Here is a 19,895-nt window from a genome sequence, read left to right as displayed (position 1 = left end):
TTAAACGCGTCTCTCCAGCGCGTCGTTGGTTGTAATTTCTCTCTTCTCTTCAGTTTAGAATTTTCGTTAATAGGGCCTAATACACTGAGGTTCTCCAATGTATGCCTGGCCGTGACACCTGGTTCGGCGTGGAGCCGAGTCGTGATTTTGAGGGTAGGTCTGGGGGCCTGATCCTCACATATATTAATAGGTTGGGATATATTTATATACCATGCGTTAATTGTTTATGCTGTTGCACTAACAATATGTTGAACACGAATCAAAAATACATGCATTGTTTTAAAATAAAGTATTGTGCGAATTAATGCGCATTAATATCGCATAAATAAATAGAAACTTTAGTTATACACAGCAATGCGTACAAATAAGTTAAAAATATTAACGTGGATGTACAGTACCCCGCGCAGGACAGTACTGTTACGGAGTGGCGTGCCTGGGCGACTGCCAACCGTGACTAGCTCCACCTCACGTGACTAGGTGCCAGGGTGAGTTTGTTATTTGCTCGCTTAGGCGCGTGTACGCGATTGGCACTGCGTGCCTTTCTTCTTCCTTTACACTTAGCTTTAGATCTTCGAATAGAATCGCCCCTATATTGTAGCCTTGTCTCTTTGGGATCGCTTTCGTGACATTATTCATTTGAATTAGTGTATTAAAGGACTTATGGATTAATATTCGCATTAAAATAACATATTAAATAAATTATTGGAGGTGGGTGGCAATAAACCCCTCTACCGCATCCTTGATAATTTAATGCATTTAGGAAAAAATAACTGGAGCACAGCCATTGATATTATTTTATTTAGCAGTTTCGTACAATAATTCGTATCTATTAACGGAGGGACGGAGGCAAGGAAATTATTAAATCGAAGCATTGACCATTTTATCAAAATTATAAAAGCTGTATATAACTCCCCTTAATTACGTTTTCCGAACTTCAACTCTAGAACTTGCTCATCACCTACATAAGCCTTTTTTGCTATTCGGTTCCCATACTTTTATCAGCTTTAAAACTGTTTATCCATTTCTTTGCTCCGTCTCCGACAATGCGTTTTACTAACGTTATCTTCCCTCTGCTTTTTGCCGGCGCAATGGCCGCTCCATGGGGAAAAAAAAAGAAGACCAACGAAAAAGCCAAAGCAAAACCTCAATACGATCCCACTGAAGGTGGAAGATACACAGTTTTTGGAGAGGGAGTCCAATCGTCAGCTGGCCCAAGTGCACCACCCTACCACCTTACGGCAGAGGCGGCCCCCAGGCCTTACCCTGGGTACGTGCCAGCAGGAGAGCGAGTCGGTCAATATAACGGCAAAACTTCACTCGAAGCGGGAATTCAGAGGGCGGGTGATTATATCTGGGGAGATTTACCCAATACTCGCCACGGGCAGTAAAACTATAGAAAGCGTTGTTACGACCAGACAGCTGGGCCGGTACCAGAAAGGCCAGGTGGGGCCACACCCCTTCCTGGTGACACCAGCGCGGGAAAGGTACCGACCGGAAGGATCGTAGCCACCTAACAAGTCACGTGATCCCACGTAACCATCAGAAAGTGATCTTGGTGATCTGTGGAATTTCAGTTGAGAATTACAGATTAAACAAATCAAGAGAGATTACATTTAGGATGTTACGGAGTGGCGTGCCTGGGCGACTGCCAACCGTGACTAGCTCCACCTCACGTGACAAGGCGCCAGGGTGAGTTTGTTATTTGTTCGCTTAGGCGCGTGTACGCGATTGGCACTGCGTGCCTTTCTTCTTCCTTTACACTTAGCTTTAGATCTTCGAATAGAATCGCCCCTATATTGCAGCCTTGTCTCTTTGGGATCGCTTTCGTGACAGTACTTTACCATAGGAACAGGTTACCCCGATAACTTGATCGTAACAATTTGATGGGTACTTTAAGTATAACGTGGTTCATCAGGACCCCGGACATATCAGGACCCCGGACATTTTTCAACCCAGTTTCATCCTTTATTTTCCACACGTGTTCTTTCCCCCAACAGTAATGGAATCATCAAATTGCGAAGCGGGAATCATTCTTGCTCCACATGAGCTCCGACCCAGCAAAAAGAAAAGCATACGAAAGGTTGCATTAATATATAATGTTCCAAAATCGACACTACACGACAGAATAAACGGCATCGCTTCTTTGGCCAATCGTCGGCCAGGCAATCAAAAGCTAACGGAAAGGGAAGAGGAAGTAATTGTCCAGTATATATTGGACCTGGATTCCCGAGGGTTTCCAGCCCAGATCGCTGATGTGGCCGCAATGGCCGATCATCTTCTCGCTGCGCGGGACGCGCGACCGGTCGGCAAGCAATGGGCTTATCGCTTCGTACAACGACGCACAGAATTAAAAACGCGTTTTTCTCGCGCTTACGACTTTCAAAGGGCCTTTTGCGAAAATCCTGACGCGTTAAACGCGTGGTTTCAATTGGTGGCCAATATGAGGGCCAAATATGGCATCCAAGACTGCGACATGTATAACTTCGACGAAACCGGCTTCATGATGGGCCAGATTTGCGCTGGAATGGTTGTAACTGGGTCCGAAAGACCATCATCCTCCACCATTCATGGGTCAGACCCACCTTTGTTAGCGATTCACACCCAAACACACCAATAAGCTTAACAGCTGAAGAATTTTCGCCCTCCGGGCGCCGGTCGTCATGGCCTCACCAGAGGTCTCAAACCGCCGCGCGCGCCCGCAAAGCACGCCGCAGGCTTTGCCGCAGGGCCAGGCCGAGTCGGAACACGTATCTCTCGACACGCGCACCGCTAACGCGCCTGAGCCGGCCGGCCGCGGAAGGTACTCCAGCCTCCCGGCCCTGGCCATCAAAACACTGCAGCAGGAGTTGGAAAACGTGGAAACAGTCGGCAGCTGGCTCGAAGAGGTCTTTGCAGCCAAGCTCGAAAGTTTACAGGCCCCGGAGGACGCCGCGCTTAGGAGAATTGTTCTTGAACTTGACGATGTGATCAGCGGCTGGTTCCTCAGTCGCACCCTCCCTGAAAAAGAGCGCTCGCGCTCCCCGTCGCGTTCGCCGACCAGTTCCAGCGAAAGGCGCAGCATCTTAATTACAAGGACGGGCACGGCGTCGTCGGCCTCTAAAGGCAGAGGCACGCCCACTAACAAATCGGTCACATGGGCCGAGCGAGCCGCCACGCCACCAGCGGCGGCCCCAACGCGAATTTTAACCCCGGCCACGCGCTCGTACCCGATACGTACGATGCCCGGCAATGCACCTGACAGCTCCGCAGCTCCCTCCCAATCGGGCCGGGACCGCTCCCAAGCCCCGAAACGTTTGACAGAACAACCGTCCAACCGCATCCTGATCCGCGTAAATGACAAACTGCGGATGGTGACGAGGGAGCCATACGCGGTAACGACCAAATTGGCCGAATTGGTTTCAGTGCCACACAGTGAAATCCCAAACGCCAAGCGCATCCCCACGGGCTGGGGTGTTACGGTGGCCTCTGAGGAAACACGGCAAAAGCTCCTTAACCCCAGCGCGGTCAAGGCCATTATGGACGCATTGGACGCGCGGGAAGTCACTGTCCCGACAACCTGGCACACATACGCCGTCTCTGGAGTGCCCCGAACGCTCAATTGCCTGGACGGAAGAAAGGACGTACATGATGTAATCCAGGAGGAGATTACCGTGGCAGCAGGCCAGCAGCCAATTAACTGGCATATTTCCAAACATGGCTACGACCCGCATACGGCTGAGGGCACGTGGATAGTGTCCTTCCTTCAACCCGCAAAGCCTTTTCAGCTTTTCGGAGTGTCGAAACGTGCGCGGAAGGTTGAAAAATCACGCAAAATTACACACCACCACGATGGTTGCCAGGGATATTGCGAAATACGTCGCTGCGTACGGCAAGCGCGTTGCGGCATATGCGGTGAAGCAAAACATGCGACAGAGGAAGAGCCGTGCAAGGCAGCCCCCAAATGCGTTAACTGCCACGGCCATTTCCCATCCGGACATGAAAACTGCCCTGCCCGACCTTTGGTGGTAAATGGGAAGCTTGAACGACCTTCACAGCGTAAACTAAAGGGGATCCGCAGAATCGGACGTGCCAACCGTGCCGCGATTATCAACGACCGGGCTGAGACGGCCCGCCGAGAACCAGCACCTGCAATCCCGGTCCTAAGCACTTCATCGCAGCATTCGCAAACCTCGAGCTCCCGATCGAGCACTTCAAATAAAAGAGCGCGGCCATGCGAGGCGGCAGGGGCGGACATCCGCAACTTCCTGCAGGCTGAACAGGAACGCGTGCACGACGAAATCGTTTGGGCAGCCGAAATGGAGGAGGACGCAGCGGCTGCCGAACCTTGCCCCGCTGATGTGACAAACTTGGAAGCAACCCATCGATTGATATGACGAAATATTCGCTCGGCAACATGCAGCGGGAACGCCTCGACGTAGTTTGGGCCAACGTAGGCAAAAGGATGGGTGTGCATCTGAGCCTATTGGAGTTATGCCACCAGAGGGAAGTGGACCTGGTTAACGTCCAAGAGCCATGGTGCGGGCTAAATACGACTACACAAACGCACCCGGGCTATGATGTCTTTGCGCCAGTGGACGAATGGCACGCCAACACTTACGAAGCCATGACTGGGCTCCGGCCCCGGGTGCTCACCTACGTAAAAAAGGGGGCCGCCCTAAGGGCCGTACAACGACGCTTGCCGCAGGGCCAAAATACGCGGGACGTACTCTGGCTCGAAATTAACGGAATACTGTTTATTAACGTATATAGGGCTGCAGGTACTAACGCCGCGCTGGAAATGGTATGCAATACCGTGCCAAATGGACCCACGGTGCTAGGCGGCGATTTCAACGTAGCGGCTGCTGCATACCAGCCAGGCCGCACAGACGCACGCGGAGGGGATCAACTGACGGCATGGGCGCAAGCCCAGGGCATGCGTTTTACAGGAAATATCGGCGTGCCCACCCACCGCGACGGGGGTTTATTGGATATGGTTTTTTCCAACCTCCCCAGCACAGTAACTGTGGTTGACAGCAGTCTTTACACAGGCTCCGACCACGAATCTCTTTATACCACGCTGCGGACGCGCGGCGCCCCGCGCCCGGAGGCGGTCAACGTCTCGGTTAGGGACGACCGGCTACCAAAGTTCGCGGAGCTACTTGCTTTTGGCATGCAAGATATGCCNGCTCCGCAGCTCCCTCCCAATCGGGCCGGGACCGCTCCCAAGCCCCGAAACGTTTGACAGAACAACCGTCCAACCGCATCCTGATCCGCGTAAATGACAAACTGCGGATGGTGACGAGGGAGCCATACGCGGTAACGACCAAATTGGCCGAATTGGTTTCAGTGCCACACAGTGAAATCCCAAACGCCAAGCGCATCCCCACGGGCTGGGGTGTTACGGTGGCCTCTGAGGAAACACGGCAAAAGCTCCTTAACCCCAGCGCGGTCAAGGCCATTATGGACGCATTGGACGCGCGGGAAGTCACTGTCCCGACAACCTGGCACACATACGCCGTCTCTGGAGTGCCCCGAACGCTCAATTGCCTGGACGGAAGAAAGGACGTACATGATGTAATCCAGGAGGAGATTACCGTGGCAGCAGGCCAGCAGCCAATTAACTGGCATATTTCCAAACATGGCTACGACCCGCATACGGCTGAGGGCACGTGGATAGTGTCCTTCCTTCAACCCGCAAAGCCTTTTCAGCTTTTCGGAGTGTCGAAACGTGCGCGGAAGGTTGAAAAATCACGCAAAATTACACACCACCACGATGGTTGCCAGGGATATTGCGAAATACGTCGCTGCGTACGGCAAGCGCGTTGCGGCATATGCGGTGAAGCAAAACATGCGACAGAGGAAGAGCCGTGCAAGGCAGCCCCCAAATGCGTTAACTGCCACGGCCATTTCCCATCCGGACATGAAAACTGCCCTGCCCGACCTTTGGTGGTAAATGGGAAGCTTGAACGACCTTCACAGCGTAAACTAAAGGGGATCCGCAGAATCGGACGTGCCAACCGTGCCGCGATTATCAACGACCGGGCTGAGACGGCCCGCCGAGAACCAGCACCTGCAATCCCGGTCCTAAGCACTTCATCGCAGCATTCGCAAACCTCGAGCTCCCGATCGAGCACTTCAAATAAAAGAGCGCGGCCATGCGAGGCGGCAGGGGCGGACATCCGCAACTTCCTGCAGGCTGAACAGGAACGCGTGCACGACGAAATCGTTTGGGCAGCCGAAATGGAGGAGGACGCAGCGGCTGCCGAACCTTGCCCCGCTGATGTGACAAACTTGGAAGCAACCCATCGATTGATATGACGAAATATTCGCTCGGCAACATGCAGCGGGAACGCCTCGACGTAGTTTGGGCCAACGTAGGCAAAAGGATGGGTGTGCATCTGAGCCTATTGGAGTTATGCCACCAGAGGGAAGTGGACCTGGTTAACGTCCAAGAGCCATGGTGCGGGCTAAATACGACTACACAAACGCACCCGGGCTATGATGTCTTTGCGCCAGTGGACGAATGGCACGCCAACACTTACGAAGCCATGACTGGGCTCCGGCCCCGGGTGCTCACCTACGTAAAAAAGGGGGCCGCCCTAAGGGCCGTACAACGACGCTTGCCGCAGGGCCAAAATACGCGGGACGTACTCTGGCTCGAAATTAACGGAATACTGTTTATTAACGTATATAGGGCTGCAGGTACTAACGCCGCGCTGGAAATGGTATGCAATACCGTGCCAAATGGACCCACGGTGCTAGGCGGCGATTTCAACGTAGCGGCTGCTGCATACCAGCCAGGCCGCACAGACGCACGCGGAGGGGATCAACTGACGGCATGGGCGCAAGCCCAGGGCATGCGTTTTACAGGAAATATCGGCGTGCCCACCCACCGCGACGGGGGTTTATTGGATATGGTTTTTTCCAACCTCCCCAGCACAGTAACTGTGGTTGACAGCAGTCTTTACACAGGCTCCGACCACGAATCTCTTTATACCACGCTGCGGACGCGCGGCGCCCCGCGCCCGGAGGCGGTCAACGTCTCGGTTAGGGACGACCGGCTACCAAAGTTCGCGGAGCTACTTGCTTTTGGCATGCAAGATATGCCGGACCCGGGATCCGCGGCCGATGGTTACGCATTGGACGCGTGGGTAGCTGAATTTACAATTTTATGGGAGCAAGTAACGTGGGTCGTGGGCACGCCGGCGGGAAAAAGGGGCAGATCGGCTCCTTGGTGGACCGAAAACTGCCAACGGCTCTGGACCGAATTTCAGCGGGTTAAACGGAGCGCTGTAAATAGGACAGACGCCTCTGCCGAGGAGAAAGCTTACACGAAAGGGGTGCGGGCCGCGAAGCGGGAGTATTGGAGGCACCGGATTGACCAATTGCGCGACGATAAGGATTTGTGGAACATGGTGGGCTGGCTGGGAGCCGGACCACGCCTCCGGTCCCCGCCGCTGGTTATTAACGGCGAGCAAGTGAGCGAGCCCTTAGCAAAAGCGGAGGCACTGCAACGGGAGGTGCTTGGCCGATTTTCGGCGGAGGATGACCTGCAGGGAGACCCTTTGGAGGCCTGGTCGCCGGACGAGGCTAAAATCCCTTGGGACACCCAGATTAGTGCGGAAGAGGCGGAGCGCTCCTGCATTGGGGTCACGAGCACGTCCCCGGGCATCGACGGAATTACCGTCCGGCTACTAAAAGCCGGATGGGCTTCGTTGGCCGAGCCGGTGCGCAGGCTCTACCAACGTTGCCTGGAACTCGGGCATTTCCCAGCGCCTTGGAAGAAGGCCGAAGTCGCGATGCTACCGAAAACGGGGAAAAAAGACCGGAGCAACGTTCGATCTTGGCGGCCTATAGCCCTCCTCTCCTGTATCGGAAAAGGCCTCGAAAGGCTCGTTGCACGCCGGATAGCGTGGGCCATACACGGCAACGGGCTCCTTAGCTGCACCCACGGCGGTGCCCTACCCAAGCGATCGGCGACGGATCTGGTTTGTGCCCTCGCCCACGATATCGAGCAGGCTTTAGCTCGCGGGGAGGAAGTTACCCTTGTCGCATGCGACGTCCAAGGCGCCTTCGACGCCCTCCTCCATGGGCGATTAATACGGAAAATGCGGAGCCTCGGGTTCAGTAAAATGCTCCTCAGGTTCGTGATTAACTTCTTAAACGGCCGCCAGGCCCGAGTCCGGCTGGAGGGTACGACCACGGGCTTTAGGCGGCTTGGGTGCGGCACCCCGCAAGGGTCTCCCCTTTCCCCGATCCTATATATGCTGTATTTGGCGTACCTCGTTAAAAACGGTGCGGAGTGGCGATTGGCATACGCAGACGACGTGCTCACATGGAAATCGTCACGCTCGTTGGAGGAGAACGTACGTTGGCTGGAAAATAAACTCCGGGATATGCACGAAATTGCGGCGGAAGAGAAGATCCATTTCGCAGCGGAAAAGACAGAGGTGATTCACATTACTAAGAAGAGACACGGTCGCAACCCGGAAATCCGGATTAATGGTAGAACGGTTACCCCGGTCCAACTGCCGGGCGGCCGACGCGGACAAAGCGCCTCCGGGGCCGAGCGGTACCCGGGCATGCGTTGGCTTGGTTTTTGGTTCAGCCGGCGGCTGGACGGGCGCCGCCACGTGGCCGAGAGGGCTGCCAAAGCAATGGCGGTCGCTGCTCACCTCAAAGGCTTTGGGGCAATAAGATACGGACCGCCTGCGGCTGCACTTCGCAAGGCAGCGGTGGCATGCGTGGGTTCCTCGGCCACCTACGCAGCCGAGGCATGGTACAACCCAGCGCACAAGCAAAGAGGACTCCTCAAAGCACTGAACAAACCGCTGGTCTTAGCGGCACGGGCAATCCTCCCGGCGTATAAAACCACCCCCTCGTCCACTGTCCTCAGGGACGCAGGACTACCCTCGGCCCGCGTCGCGCTGGCCCACACCCGCCTGAAATACGGCGCCCGACTGAGGCTCGCGGACAAGGGGCACCCCCTTGTCAGCCGCCTGCGTGAAACACCTCGTGCCCGCAACCCAGGCCAGCCGGCCACGACCCTGCAAACGGCTGCACAACTCCTCCCGCGGATCCGGAGATTAGAGTTGCGCGCACCTCGCAATGCCCCGGATTCTCGCACTGACCCCACCGGAGGAGTCCCAAAAGAGGAAGCGGCGCGCCGCTTTATCGAATGGCTGGACATGGTATCACCTGACGATATCGTGGTATATACGGATGGTTCGGAAAAACACGAAAATAACTGCGTCCAAATAGGGTACGGATGGGCCGTTTTTAGGGCGGGCCTGGAATTTGCTGCAGGCTCCGCATCTATTACGCCGGAAAGCCACGTTTTCGACGCCGAGGCGATTGGCGCCCTAAGAGGGCTACAGGCGGCAGCCAGGGCCCAGCCAGGCGCCCGGATCTGGATTTGTGTGGACAGCACCTCGGTTATTTGGGGTCTTAGAGGCGACGCGCCGCGTTCGTCCCAATGGGCCTTTTTGGAATTCCATAACCTTGTCGATTTACTTCGAAAACAAGGCACCGAGGTTCGGGTCCGCTGGTGCCCTGGGCACCAGGGAATCCCGGGAAACGACCGGGCTGACGAGCTGGCCAAGGCCGGCTCCGCCGGACCGCCGGACCCAGACCCGAGGGCTCAGCAAACCACGTATAGCGGTGCCGGCACGGTCCTCAGAGCCATTCTTTCGAATACAGAAAAGGACTGGTGGCGTAAAGAACTCTGTGAACGGTCCCCCGCATATAGGGAATGGAAACTCCAATACACACCGAGAAAGGAGCCCGAGGAACTGCGTTTGCCAAGACCCCTACTGGGCCATTATTTGGCCATGAGGACCGGCCACGGCGATTTCAAAGCCTACCATGACCGTTTCAACCACCAGGATGCAAACACCTCGTGTGCCTGGTGCTGGAAGCGGACCTCCCCTGAGCACCCGGTGCACTGCCGCTATTCGCGGGCGGTGTGGAGAAACTGGCCGTGGCCTGATGACGACCGGCCGGTCGGGCCGCCAAACCGCGCCCAACGCCGCAAATTCTTCCAGATAAGCTTCGGGCAACCGAAAAGCTTTGAGGCGTTTTCGATAGCCACCAACTACTTCAGCGCCCGCCCCAGAGCGGCCCGCCAGCGCCCCGCGCGTCACGAACGCACTTTACGCCTAGGGACACCGATCGTAAGCGACTCGAACTCAGACGAGGAATAGACTTATTGCCTTTTCACCCATACTCCACGGCACAAGCCGTCAGACGAACCCTCCGTGCACCTTAGGCACGGGGTCGCGTCAGTGAACTATCCCCCTAAGCAGGACCGGGCCCGAACCCGGTCAGGCACGATCCGCCTCTGCCCTCCTTGTTTTCCCCCTGTGTAAATAAAGAAGATAGAACGCGCGCCGAGATACCCCTCGGGAGGTTGCTAACGGCCGGCTAACAAGCCGGGCCGAGCCCGGCGTTAAATAATACTACTACTACTACTACTACTACGGACGATATTTACGTCAAATGGAGCTCGACGATAGAGACAAAAAGCTTGTCAGCTCTCAAGACTCCGGACATGACTTCTGATGTCAAAGACACTCTGCCGGTTATCGTGGGAGGGAAGCAGTATCGTTGATCTAAACAAAATCCCCTTTTTCCAAACTCTAATGGCATCGCGATCACTGGAGTCAAAGGAGGCAGTTTTGATCCACAAAGATATTCCCTTCTTCGAGACGATCAATTACAGTGTTCAACATGGATTACGGAACCTCTTCAGGCGAACGCCAAATCACATTCAGGACTACCGTACCCTCTGCGAGACTCTTGATAGCCTTGGGATTGACGTTTGCCAGGGACTTGATCTCCAAAACATCATCAAGCTGCTGAAGGTGGAATCGGACGATTATGACCCAGAGGAACGAAGAATGATCCGGAGGAATAAAACGGCCGCCCGTGACGCTGCATTCCGATTTGTATACCTGTTGTTCAAAGGCGGATCCACGTCGCAGTTTCCGTCATCTTCGCTACCGGCACTATCAACACAGGACCGAGCCATCGCTTACAATGCGGTCAGCTACGTCGTGTCGCATCGCAGGATCTTCGGCTACAAGACACGCAGCATGGTCCGAGAAGCCTTTGAAGCTGCCTCCTCCCTGACGTACAAGCAGCGCTTGGCACTGGACAAGTGGCCAATCACAGAGCTCAGCCATAGTGGATGGGAGGATGATGAGACAACCAATGACGAAGGCGAGTGTTATGCTGATTTGTATTGGACTTCAGACTCGTCGTAGTTGGGGTTCAACAGCGGCGGTATTTTAGGGCCGGTTGCCAATAGGAACGGGTCCGGTTCAAGTTTATCGGGACCCTATTTCGACCCCGCCCAATTCATGCTACCCTGGCATCACGTGGTCAATCCCCTGAAATCCTAGCTCAGCCCAATGCGATAGTCCTAATTATTCCAACTGTTGATAGGAATCGTATGATGCTACGATCGGTAAAAAAAATACCGGTATTTTCATGCACGGTAACTATCTACCTGTAATTATCTACAATCCCGCAGGGATTTGTTGAAAACTCCGCTACGTGTTCCGAGATCACGTGGCTATACATGTGATTTACACACTCGCATGTCTGCCCATAGATCCCAGTCAAGAAAAGCCTTCAACCGCTCGTCCTGCCCGTGTGTCTTCTCAATCCCCTTGCTGTCTCGGCGCACCTTTGTTCAAAAAGAACTTACAAATCCAACGGCTTGGCATTAGTGTCCTAAACATTGGCTTACCAAGGCTGCTCGTCACAATCGCCACCGCGGCGCCTCCAGTCCAGGTGAGCCGAGGTTGAGCTGAAGGATTAACCTGGGAGGCACGGCCCAACCATCCGGCAGTGTTGGGGTCGTTCCCCGCTCTGAGAGGTCGAATCGCCACGATGCAACCCTGGATCCCGCAACTTGCCGCTCCAGCTCCATAAATTGGATTCCGCTTTTGCATATCCAAATCCACGGATAAATGATACATGGTTCTACAGCTATGTAGCGGCCGGTCTCGAACCGCTTCTCAAACATCCTTCTAGACTGGCAGATTGTGTGCCGAAAGCCGAGCTCGAAACGTTGCCAATCATGGAATTGCTATTCAAAATCACCATCGATCTAGTCTCAGATGCAGCAATGAGGCGCTATCCAAATATGACGCGAGCCCCCTACATGGGGCTGTCGAAAAAACAGCCGGGACACCATTGCCCAAAATCGAATCACCTTCAAAAGCAACACTTTACCAGACGGCATTAACTCGACCAGGTCAAAAAGCCGAATCGGAGTCCCGCGAATGCGAACCGACGCCAAAGTCCAGCCTGGAGCCCGAAACAGTGCCTGAACACACGCCCCAGCCTGAAAATCCGATCCAGGATGATGATTGGGGAATATGGGGTGCCATTGCTTCAAAATCTAAACAAAAGAAAAAGAAGGGGATAAAAGTTGAAAAACCACAGCCAGAAGATTATATGCTTCGGTCCCAGCATTTTCCGGGGGGCGGGTTGGGGGGTGTTCGAGCTGCCGACATCACATAGGCCAACTTTCACGCAGGTTTCCGGTGGAGGTTTGAACAATTGGTTGAAGAAACCAGGGCCAAATTTACTATAATGACCCTTTGTGCATTATTTGGTGTTATATGGAATAATTTGTTCACGAGTTCACTTCCGATTACGGGGGTTCGTGGTTGGGTCTGTCAATAATGCAATGCTACTGTCCGTCGAGAGAGTGATGTGGTTTTTGCGTTGTCTCGGTCAGATAATGCCAGAGATAAGTTCAACGGCCCATTTCCTCATTAACTGGACTAACATTAAATTTGCTGCTGTTTTAACGATTCTGAAAACGGCGATATGTCACGGGGCTCGTCGTGATAGGCTTATTGTCTAAACGGTGAAAACAACAAATGCGACGTGAGGCACTTCTAGGTCCCATGAAGGCAACTCTCTAAACTCCCGGTGACGCAATATGCATTCGGCATCGCCTAGACCTGGCCGCAACCGTGCCAAACGCGGTCCACAACTCAATGAACGGCCGCTACGGCAGACGTGGGTCCTATCCCTCCGTCCTACGCAAAGTGTGATTACGAATGCCCGCCCAATTCGCTTAACATTGCCCAGTCAAAAAACATTATCTACGCCATTGCAAGACCAGCCGATCGGATTGTGCGCTTGCTCCCCGTCTCGCTAATGGAGGGCTCCTGCATACAATCAAGCCATTCTGAGCCACTTATACCAGTCAGAAGGGCGTCCATAATATGCAGGAGGCCCTCCATTATTGCTGCAGGCTATTTTGGGCGGCAAAATGCGGGCGCCAGCGTGGCAAGGCGCATGGTGATTGTGGCGAAATGATGCTGAGGTGAATATACAGGGACCGTTGTTGATGGAATGCCGCTAGTTTGCATTAGAGCATCCCACCCCTTATGAACCATTTGCCCTCATCGAAAATCAGGTCCTGGACGGGAGAAGCCTGAGACAGACATGAGGGTTGGACGCTCCAATGCAAACTAGTGGCATGCAATAAACAACTGTCGTCGATACTTAACCGCACTTTATTTTACCACGCATCACTATGTGACGCTAGACCCTGCATTCTGCCGCCCCATAGATAGCGTGCCGTGGTCGTATCCGATCGGCTGGCCTGGCGGTCGCGTAGATAACGTTTTTGACTGGGGAACCGTAAGCAAACCGTAAGCGAACAGGGCAGGCGTTCGTAACCCCACTTTGACAGCTCAAATCAAGGCACCCAACCCACACAGAATTACAATGAGCAGGACAGCTGCTGGTTTGGCTGCGTTTGTACGAGGTGACCAACCAGTCGAATAAGTTCCTTTATGCGGGGCTGTAGCATTCAAATTATGGTGGAGTGACAGGGACTAGTAAGGTTGAGGACTAGCGTTGCTTTGCGGTTCCACCGTATGATTCTACCGCAATCTTTTGCAGAACAGCGACCTACAATCCTTCAAGATGATGTTTGGAAGGCTTGGAGACGATGTGGAAAAAAGGACCGATGCGTTACTACTAGCATGGAATATATGTGGGCCAGCTCAGGTACCCATGGCGCATCCTTCAAATGCTACGGAGCCCTCAAGCTACACCTAAGTTTTCCATGATCCAAATAAAAGTAAAAATATCAGATTCGTGCGCGGGATTATAAGAGTTATGAGCTTCTGAAAATCCACAACCAGTTGTTCCCAGATTTATGAGTCATGGCAAAAATCCCCAAGCCCCATAATTAGTTTGCAGGGACTGAGTAGTATAATTTCAACAACGATGCATACAGAGATTCATAACAAAAACAAGGAAGGCCTTATGACATGTTGCCGGAAGATCACGAGCTGCTATTTGTAGTACTTTCCGGCTATTTCGACAAGTAATAACCCACAGGTCCCTTACACCCATTGAAAAACGTGGACAGTTGCTAATCTTGTAAACCGACTTTCCTACTTGCAATGTTATGAGCGACTTCGGCTGCCCAGTAGGGCCCTTCATGTTCCTGGCGTTGAAGAATTTAAACTGATGAAGGAGGTGTAGTGCATTGAGCTCCGCCGCAAGGAGTAGCTGCAGTAGTCCCTTCCTTATATGTCTTCAAGCATCTGGATGGGTTGGAACATTTTGCTGTTCGATCTTCTTTCTTGTGGCCGCAAGACCAATAGTCGGTGTAGATGGTGCACATCTGCATATCCATAATAGTTAGCCTGACGTGCTCAAAATATTCATATTCCAAAACCTGACCTTCTGAAGTGATGTAATATAGGCCTGATCTAAGCCACTTGTTTTTCTTCGTCTGGGTTAAGAGGAAGAGGTTTTTTGCAGTATGTTTTAGGGGAAAGACTTTCCCTTTAAGTAAGCCCTGTGACAATGTAATAGTATTCATGCATATATGGGCGTCCTAGCTTTTCTACTCCCGCCAATGAGCATATCCTATTCTTCAGGTTTGACTGTTTGTTTATCCTCCTATCACATTGGAACACGCCGATTAACACTTGGCACATTGAGTCAGATTTAATAAGCTAATCAGGTCTCGTAACATGTCCTCAGTTCACAACCAGTGCGCCGCGATTTGAGAACGAGGCTGGATTGGCTGGATATATCACTAAAGAGGGTAGCGCTGGTATGTTTAGATTGATAAAACCGCTACACAGTAAATTCAGCAAGCACCTCTCTCCATCTCCTTGTCAGTGTAATCCACGGGCTTCCACCTTGGTCATGGGCAGCGTCATCATTGGGAATGTCTCAAAATGTTGAGCCGGGGTTGCTGCATGACCCTAGTTCGTCGCTTATCTGCATTTTCAGGGGACAACTGAGCTCTTTCACTGCGGCTGGACCGTTTCCAAACCACCAGCGGTAAATGGTGGGTGCATGGGGACTGACACTACCGAGTCACAACTACAGCCGCCATGTTCACCTCACGAGGAAACCAGTTTTATGGGCTGCACCCTCAAGCTTTCTACATGACTGATAACTCAATAGTAATACGATGCAAGCAAAAAGTGGCTCGGGTCTGTATTCCGGTAGTAACTGAGAAATAAGTATGCGATCTAAGCAGGACTGGCCGAGCTCGCCGAGCCATTTATCGATCGAGAGAACGTCACCCATCTGCGGAACCTTCAAACTTTCAAGACGTTAGCATTTGGAGTCTGATCACAAGCGGTGGCGTTTCCCTAAAGGATGTTTCAATTCAGTGCGGCATCAAAGATTCTTGAGTTTATATCTGACAACGTTTCCGTTGCCTTGTGCTGTAACCTGTGACGACAGCTTCGCTAACGGAGGCCCATTCTGAGATGACGCGCGTCACCCTCGCTGCCAACGCAACAAAACCTAAGGTTGTGTGTCACTATGGCCTCTTTGAGCCTGTACCTTTTTGACCCTTTCCGCCACGCCATCATTTATCCTGCGTCTATCCGTCGTCCCCTTTCGTGTGGTACAACACCGCGGCACAGCCAATATCCTTCCAATATAGTCATCAGGTTCTACAGCCAGCCGTAAGTATGTTTTGGCATAGTTCAATCCTTCTGCATAGTCTCCTTCTTTGGCTTCGAGTTCGATAATGTTGATTTGGAGTACTTCCGGATTAGGGTCGTTAACTGGAACAAGGTGATCGAAGGTGATACCGTAATAGTCGAAATGTCTGTATTTTCGGCCGAGAAGTGTGAGCAATGTTTTTGTTCTGTGTAAAGATTAACGGCGGTATCTAAATTTGAGATGAAAACGTACGTAATTGGGTTTGGTGGATCGCCACACCAACCGAGATACTCGTCCCGTACAACAAGATCGCCAGGAAGAGGGGGCCGGACGGCTTGCCCGTACAGCTCGTCGAATGTTAGCCTTGCAAGCTCCGGCCCGCCTGGTTGTGGAAACGGATGATCGCATACGTCGTGGTTCCACACTTCGGCCGGAAGAAGTTTTTGGATAGAGACCAGCGGTCCCTCAATGTGGATTCGTAAAGGCATATCCAAAGGCGGGGGATGGAGCTTATGGGCTGGCTCGTAGGTGCACGGTGGTATAAAAAGCTTGTATGGCTGCATAGTATAGCTGCTTCGTAGTCCGCGGTGTCAAAAACTTTACGTGACACAGTTGAGGAGAAAGGTCATTAAGTAGGTAGCAGCATTGTCCGTTTTAGCATGTGAGGCGGGGAACAAATCTAGTGAGGGGTGAAAGCGTGAAGAGGGGGCCTGGAGAAAATTCTGTAATTTGGCGCAGCTGAAGCAGCGTTGTAGATGGCTGGCATCGCATTTCCTGTAACTATATTGTGGGGCTTGTTTGCTACAATGGGAAGGCCTCTACCATCCCCACTAGGGGATCGGTGCTAACCTCAACCCAATTTCTTTTTTTCTTTTCGAGTAACAGTAGTCTCCCCAGCGTATTATGAACGACACGCCTAGGTACTATAATGTCTTCAGTTATTAACGTTAGTGCTTCCCCGGTCTATATCCTTGAAGCAGGCACAAGTCACCACAACGGCCTCCCAATCAAGTTAGTGCTACCGTGTCCTGTCCACATGGCTGAATGAATTGCAAAGGTGAAGTAGGGTGAATACGACAGAATCTTATTTTTTCCTCGAATGTTTGGGGACTTAGCTCCGGCTCGAAAGACACTACATTCTTCTTTCAAAATGGCTCGAGTAGCTCTGAGAGAGACACCAAACAATGTCTGCAAACAATTGCAGCAAAGGCGAAAATATCAAAAACCACAATTTAAATACAATGTTGAAAATTCGCAGCATTCCATGAAGCTTGCCAACAAAGGCAGGACCCTTTCTGGCGGCGAGGAACTCGCTAACCAAGCTACCAGACAGTCCTTCTGGCACCACCTCGAATAAGAAAAAATCACCTGTGGTTTTCCAGGCTTTTCCATCAACTGTACTGATCTCAGCCGGCTTGTTCATTCAGTTCTCGTTATCAGGAAGTCTGACACCTATTTTGTCGCTTCTTGTAGAGGTGTAAATATCGCAAACAGCCACCAACCCTTATTTCTTGCGAGATTCATCGTTCTTGAGCACGGTCTTGACGACCTCCATGGTTCCGTCCAATTTTTTCAGTTGACAAGAACCAATAACCAACAGCCCCTAGGCTAACACACATGTACACCGGGCCGGCGTAGTTCGTGTTGGCGGCGGCGACCGGAAGAACATTGGGAAAGGGAAGCTAGTCTCTCAGGGTTATTTCCACTTGTTATCTTTGGGCACTGGGCTGACGACACCCAACGAAAGATACCTTTCAAAGGAATCCAACCCTTGCGCACCCGCGTTGGCGAACCATGAGAAACAAAGGCAACCACCAACGAACTAATCTAGCCTGAGCGGTTCCGTGGCCTGGTTATGTTGGCGGAGTTGATCAAAAGGATCGTTCAAGCAGAGTACCTGTTCTGGCCTCCACATCCTTATCTTGGGAAAACATTAAGCACACATGCTGGCCAATGGGCTTTGAGAACCGGCTTTAATTTGTGTTGAGATATGATGAGGTGCGCAAAGATCTCTCCACTGGCCGCATATTCAGGCGTCAGCTTGCGTTAAATATTTTACAAACCAAATCTAGACGGCGTCTGTGCTAAGGCTAGGTCCAAAAAAACTCGGCCCAGCCCGTCGATTACGTCGTGGAAAAACCCTCCGGCCCCTTCGAATGCCCACCCTTTGTCCGCACAATCCAAATGCTGCTTCCTATAGTTTGCCAGGGTTTCGCCGTTTTCGTTGACCATTAACAACGAATTAAGGGATTCGCCCTGGAGGAGGAAGTTGGATGAGGAATCCATCTTTTCGGGGTACCCGATTGCGACTTTGCAATTGCGTGAGGAAGGAGTTCAGATATATATTGTAGTCAAACAAAACAACCATTATCATATATATACATCGAAGAAAACCGAATTATAGCCACCATTTCCAAAAAGCCTGGTAAGGATTTGGCTGGAACAGTGTTTACGGGGACGAAACTAACAGTTTGAACAGGCAAAAGCATATCCTTTGCCAAAGGAGTATGATCCCAGGTCTGATCACATTAACTAGAGAAATCCAAAATAACAGACATGATCACTACCACTGCCTCCGTTAGTCTTTTGTCCAATATGAGATGATGCAGAGTCACGCAACTCTGTCCTTGTTTGTGCCAAGAACCCCCTGTCTCTCTACTGTCGGCCTCTCGATGCCCTGGCCTTTTGGCTTTGATGCATGCTACGGGGTTCGTGCCTTTCAGCCTCAGGAGGGTTGCCTGGTCCGGGAGACCCATCTGGCGATTCTTTTCTGGGAGCCAGGCCGAAATCAAGCATCATACCATATCTGCGCTGCCTTTGCACTGCCCTCCCAGCCTCGACCTGGTTCCTTATTTGTACCCCCTCAGCAGCCAGGCTATGTTTCTCTCTCACCTGCTCAGCCATGTCCAAACTGTGATCTACTTCTGCGGGTGCTTCTTGTACACCCTCAACCCCCAAACTGCAGTCCAATGCCTCAATTGCGGCTGCGTTCGAACTATGCTCTGCGAGTGCGGGTGAAGCTCCCTCCGCGACTGAGCCTGTTGGTAGCTCTGGAAAGGCCTGCGCTGCGTTCTGTTGATTTGAACTTGCGTCCGGCTTCGGTTGGGCTTGCCATCCCAGCGGCTCGAGCTGCATCTGGGTAGTTTTATCTGGTTCGTGCCACTCTATTAATTTGGGCTCTGGCGTATGCAAAGTGTCTGCTCTGGGATGGGTTTGCTGTTTCGAAAACTGTCCATGAATATGTGGTATTGGACCTGATACCTCTTGGCTTGACCATGGTCGTATAATCATTTGTTTCTGTGACGAATTTTCAGCTTTTCTCCGGCGCCATTGTGGACCTGTCTGCAGTTTTAGTGGGGTTTCTGGCCCATCTAGCACCTCCACTGTGGGCCCTAACAGTAAAGGGACAGCATCTATGAGCGATTCACAATCGGTGGAATCAGGATCCTCAAATATTGGTTGTGGTCGTTCGTCAACCTTCCTGAGTCTTGGCCTCTGGTCCCGACCACCACCTCGTTCAATTTCTGATACATGCTGCGCCCCATCCCTTTAATCACGCGATCGGCTACGATACCTTCAATTGTTGAGTCGGTCACCTTTGTGGTCGTTATCTCGGCGATTTTTGGACCGAGATCTGGAGCGTCCACGGCGATTTGAAGCAACCCTTAGCTTGTTGTTTCCGTTATCCGTTCTGGCGTTGGACCTACAGCGATTCTCACAGTCGCGAATTCTGGGTCGAGGAGAAGTACCAAGATTTTGGCTTTGTTCGGATTTCGGTCTCTCATTCTTCGTTGGTAATGCTTAATATACTGAGGTTCCCCCATGGATTCATGGCCGTGCCAACTTTAATGAGTTTGTTTGGGAACTTTTGTTTTTTTGGATTGTTTTTGATTGGTAATCCTAAGCGAGGTCTGCCCTGACCCCTTTCTTACCTCTATGTGATGTACGGTGTACCGTACATC

General features: G+C 52.2%; 1 protein-coding gene across 1 annotated transcript; it reads right to left on the bottom strand.

The window, feature by feature from the left end:
- Positions 1 to 15,789: 15,789 nt before the first annotated feature.
- PpBr36_11383 (uncharacterized protein) lies at positions 15,790 to 16,421 on the bottom strand (the record flags this gene model as incomplete). The annotated part of the gene is made up of 2 exons (XM_029898485.1): positions 15,790 to 16,099; positions 16,186 to 16,421. The coding sequence occupies 2 exons, from the start codon at positions 16,419 to 16,421 to the stop codon at positions 15,790 to 15,792; spliced, it is 546 nt and encodes a 181-aa protein (XP_029743266.1).
- Between the last annotated feature and the right edge of the window lie 3,474 nt (positions 16,422 to 19,895).

This window comes from Pyricularia pennisetigena (genome assembly GCF_004337985.1).
Source record: "Pyricularia pennisetigena strain Br36 chromosome Unknown Pyricularia_pennisetigena_Br36_Scf_19, whole genome shotgun sequence".
NCBI classification, from domain to species: domain Eukaryota; kingdom Fungi; phylum Ascomycota; class Sordariomycetes; order Magnaporthales; family Pyriculariaceae; genus Pyricularia; species Pyricularia pennisetigena.
The sequence above is the reverse complement of the archived record's forward strand: the minus strand, read 5'-3'. Positions and strand labels throughout refer to the sequence as shown.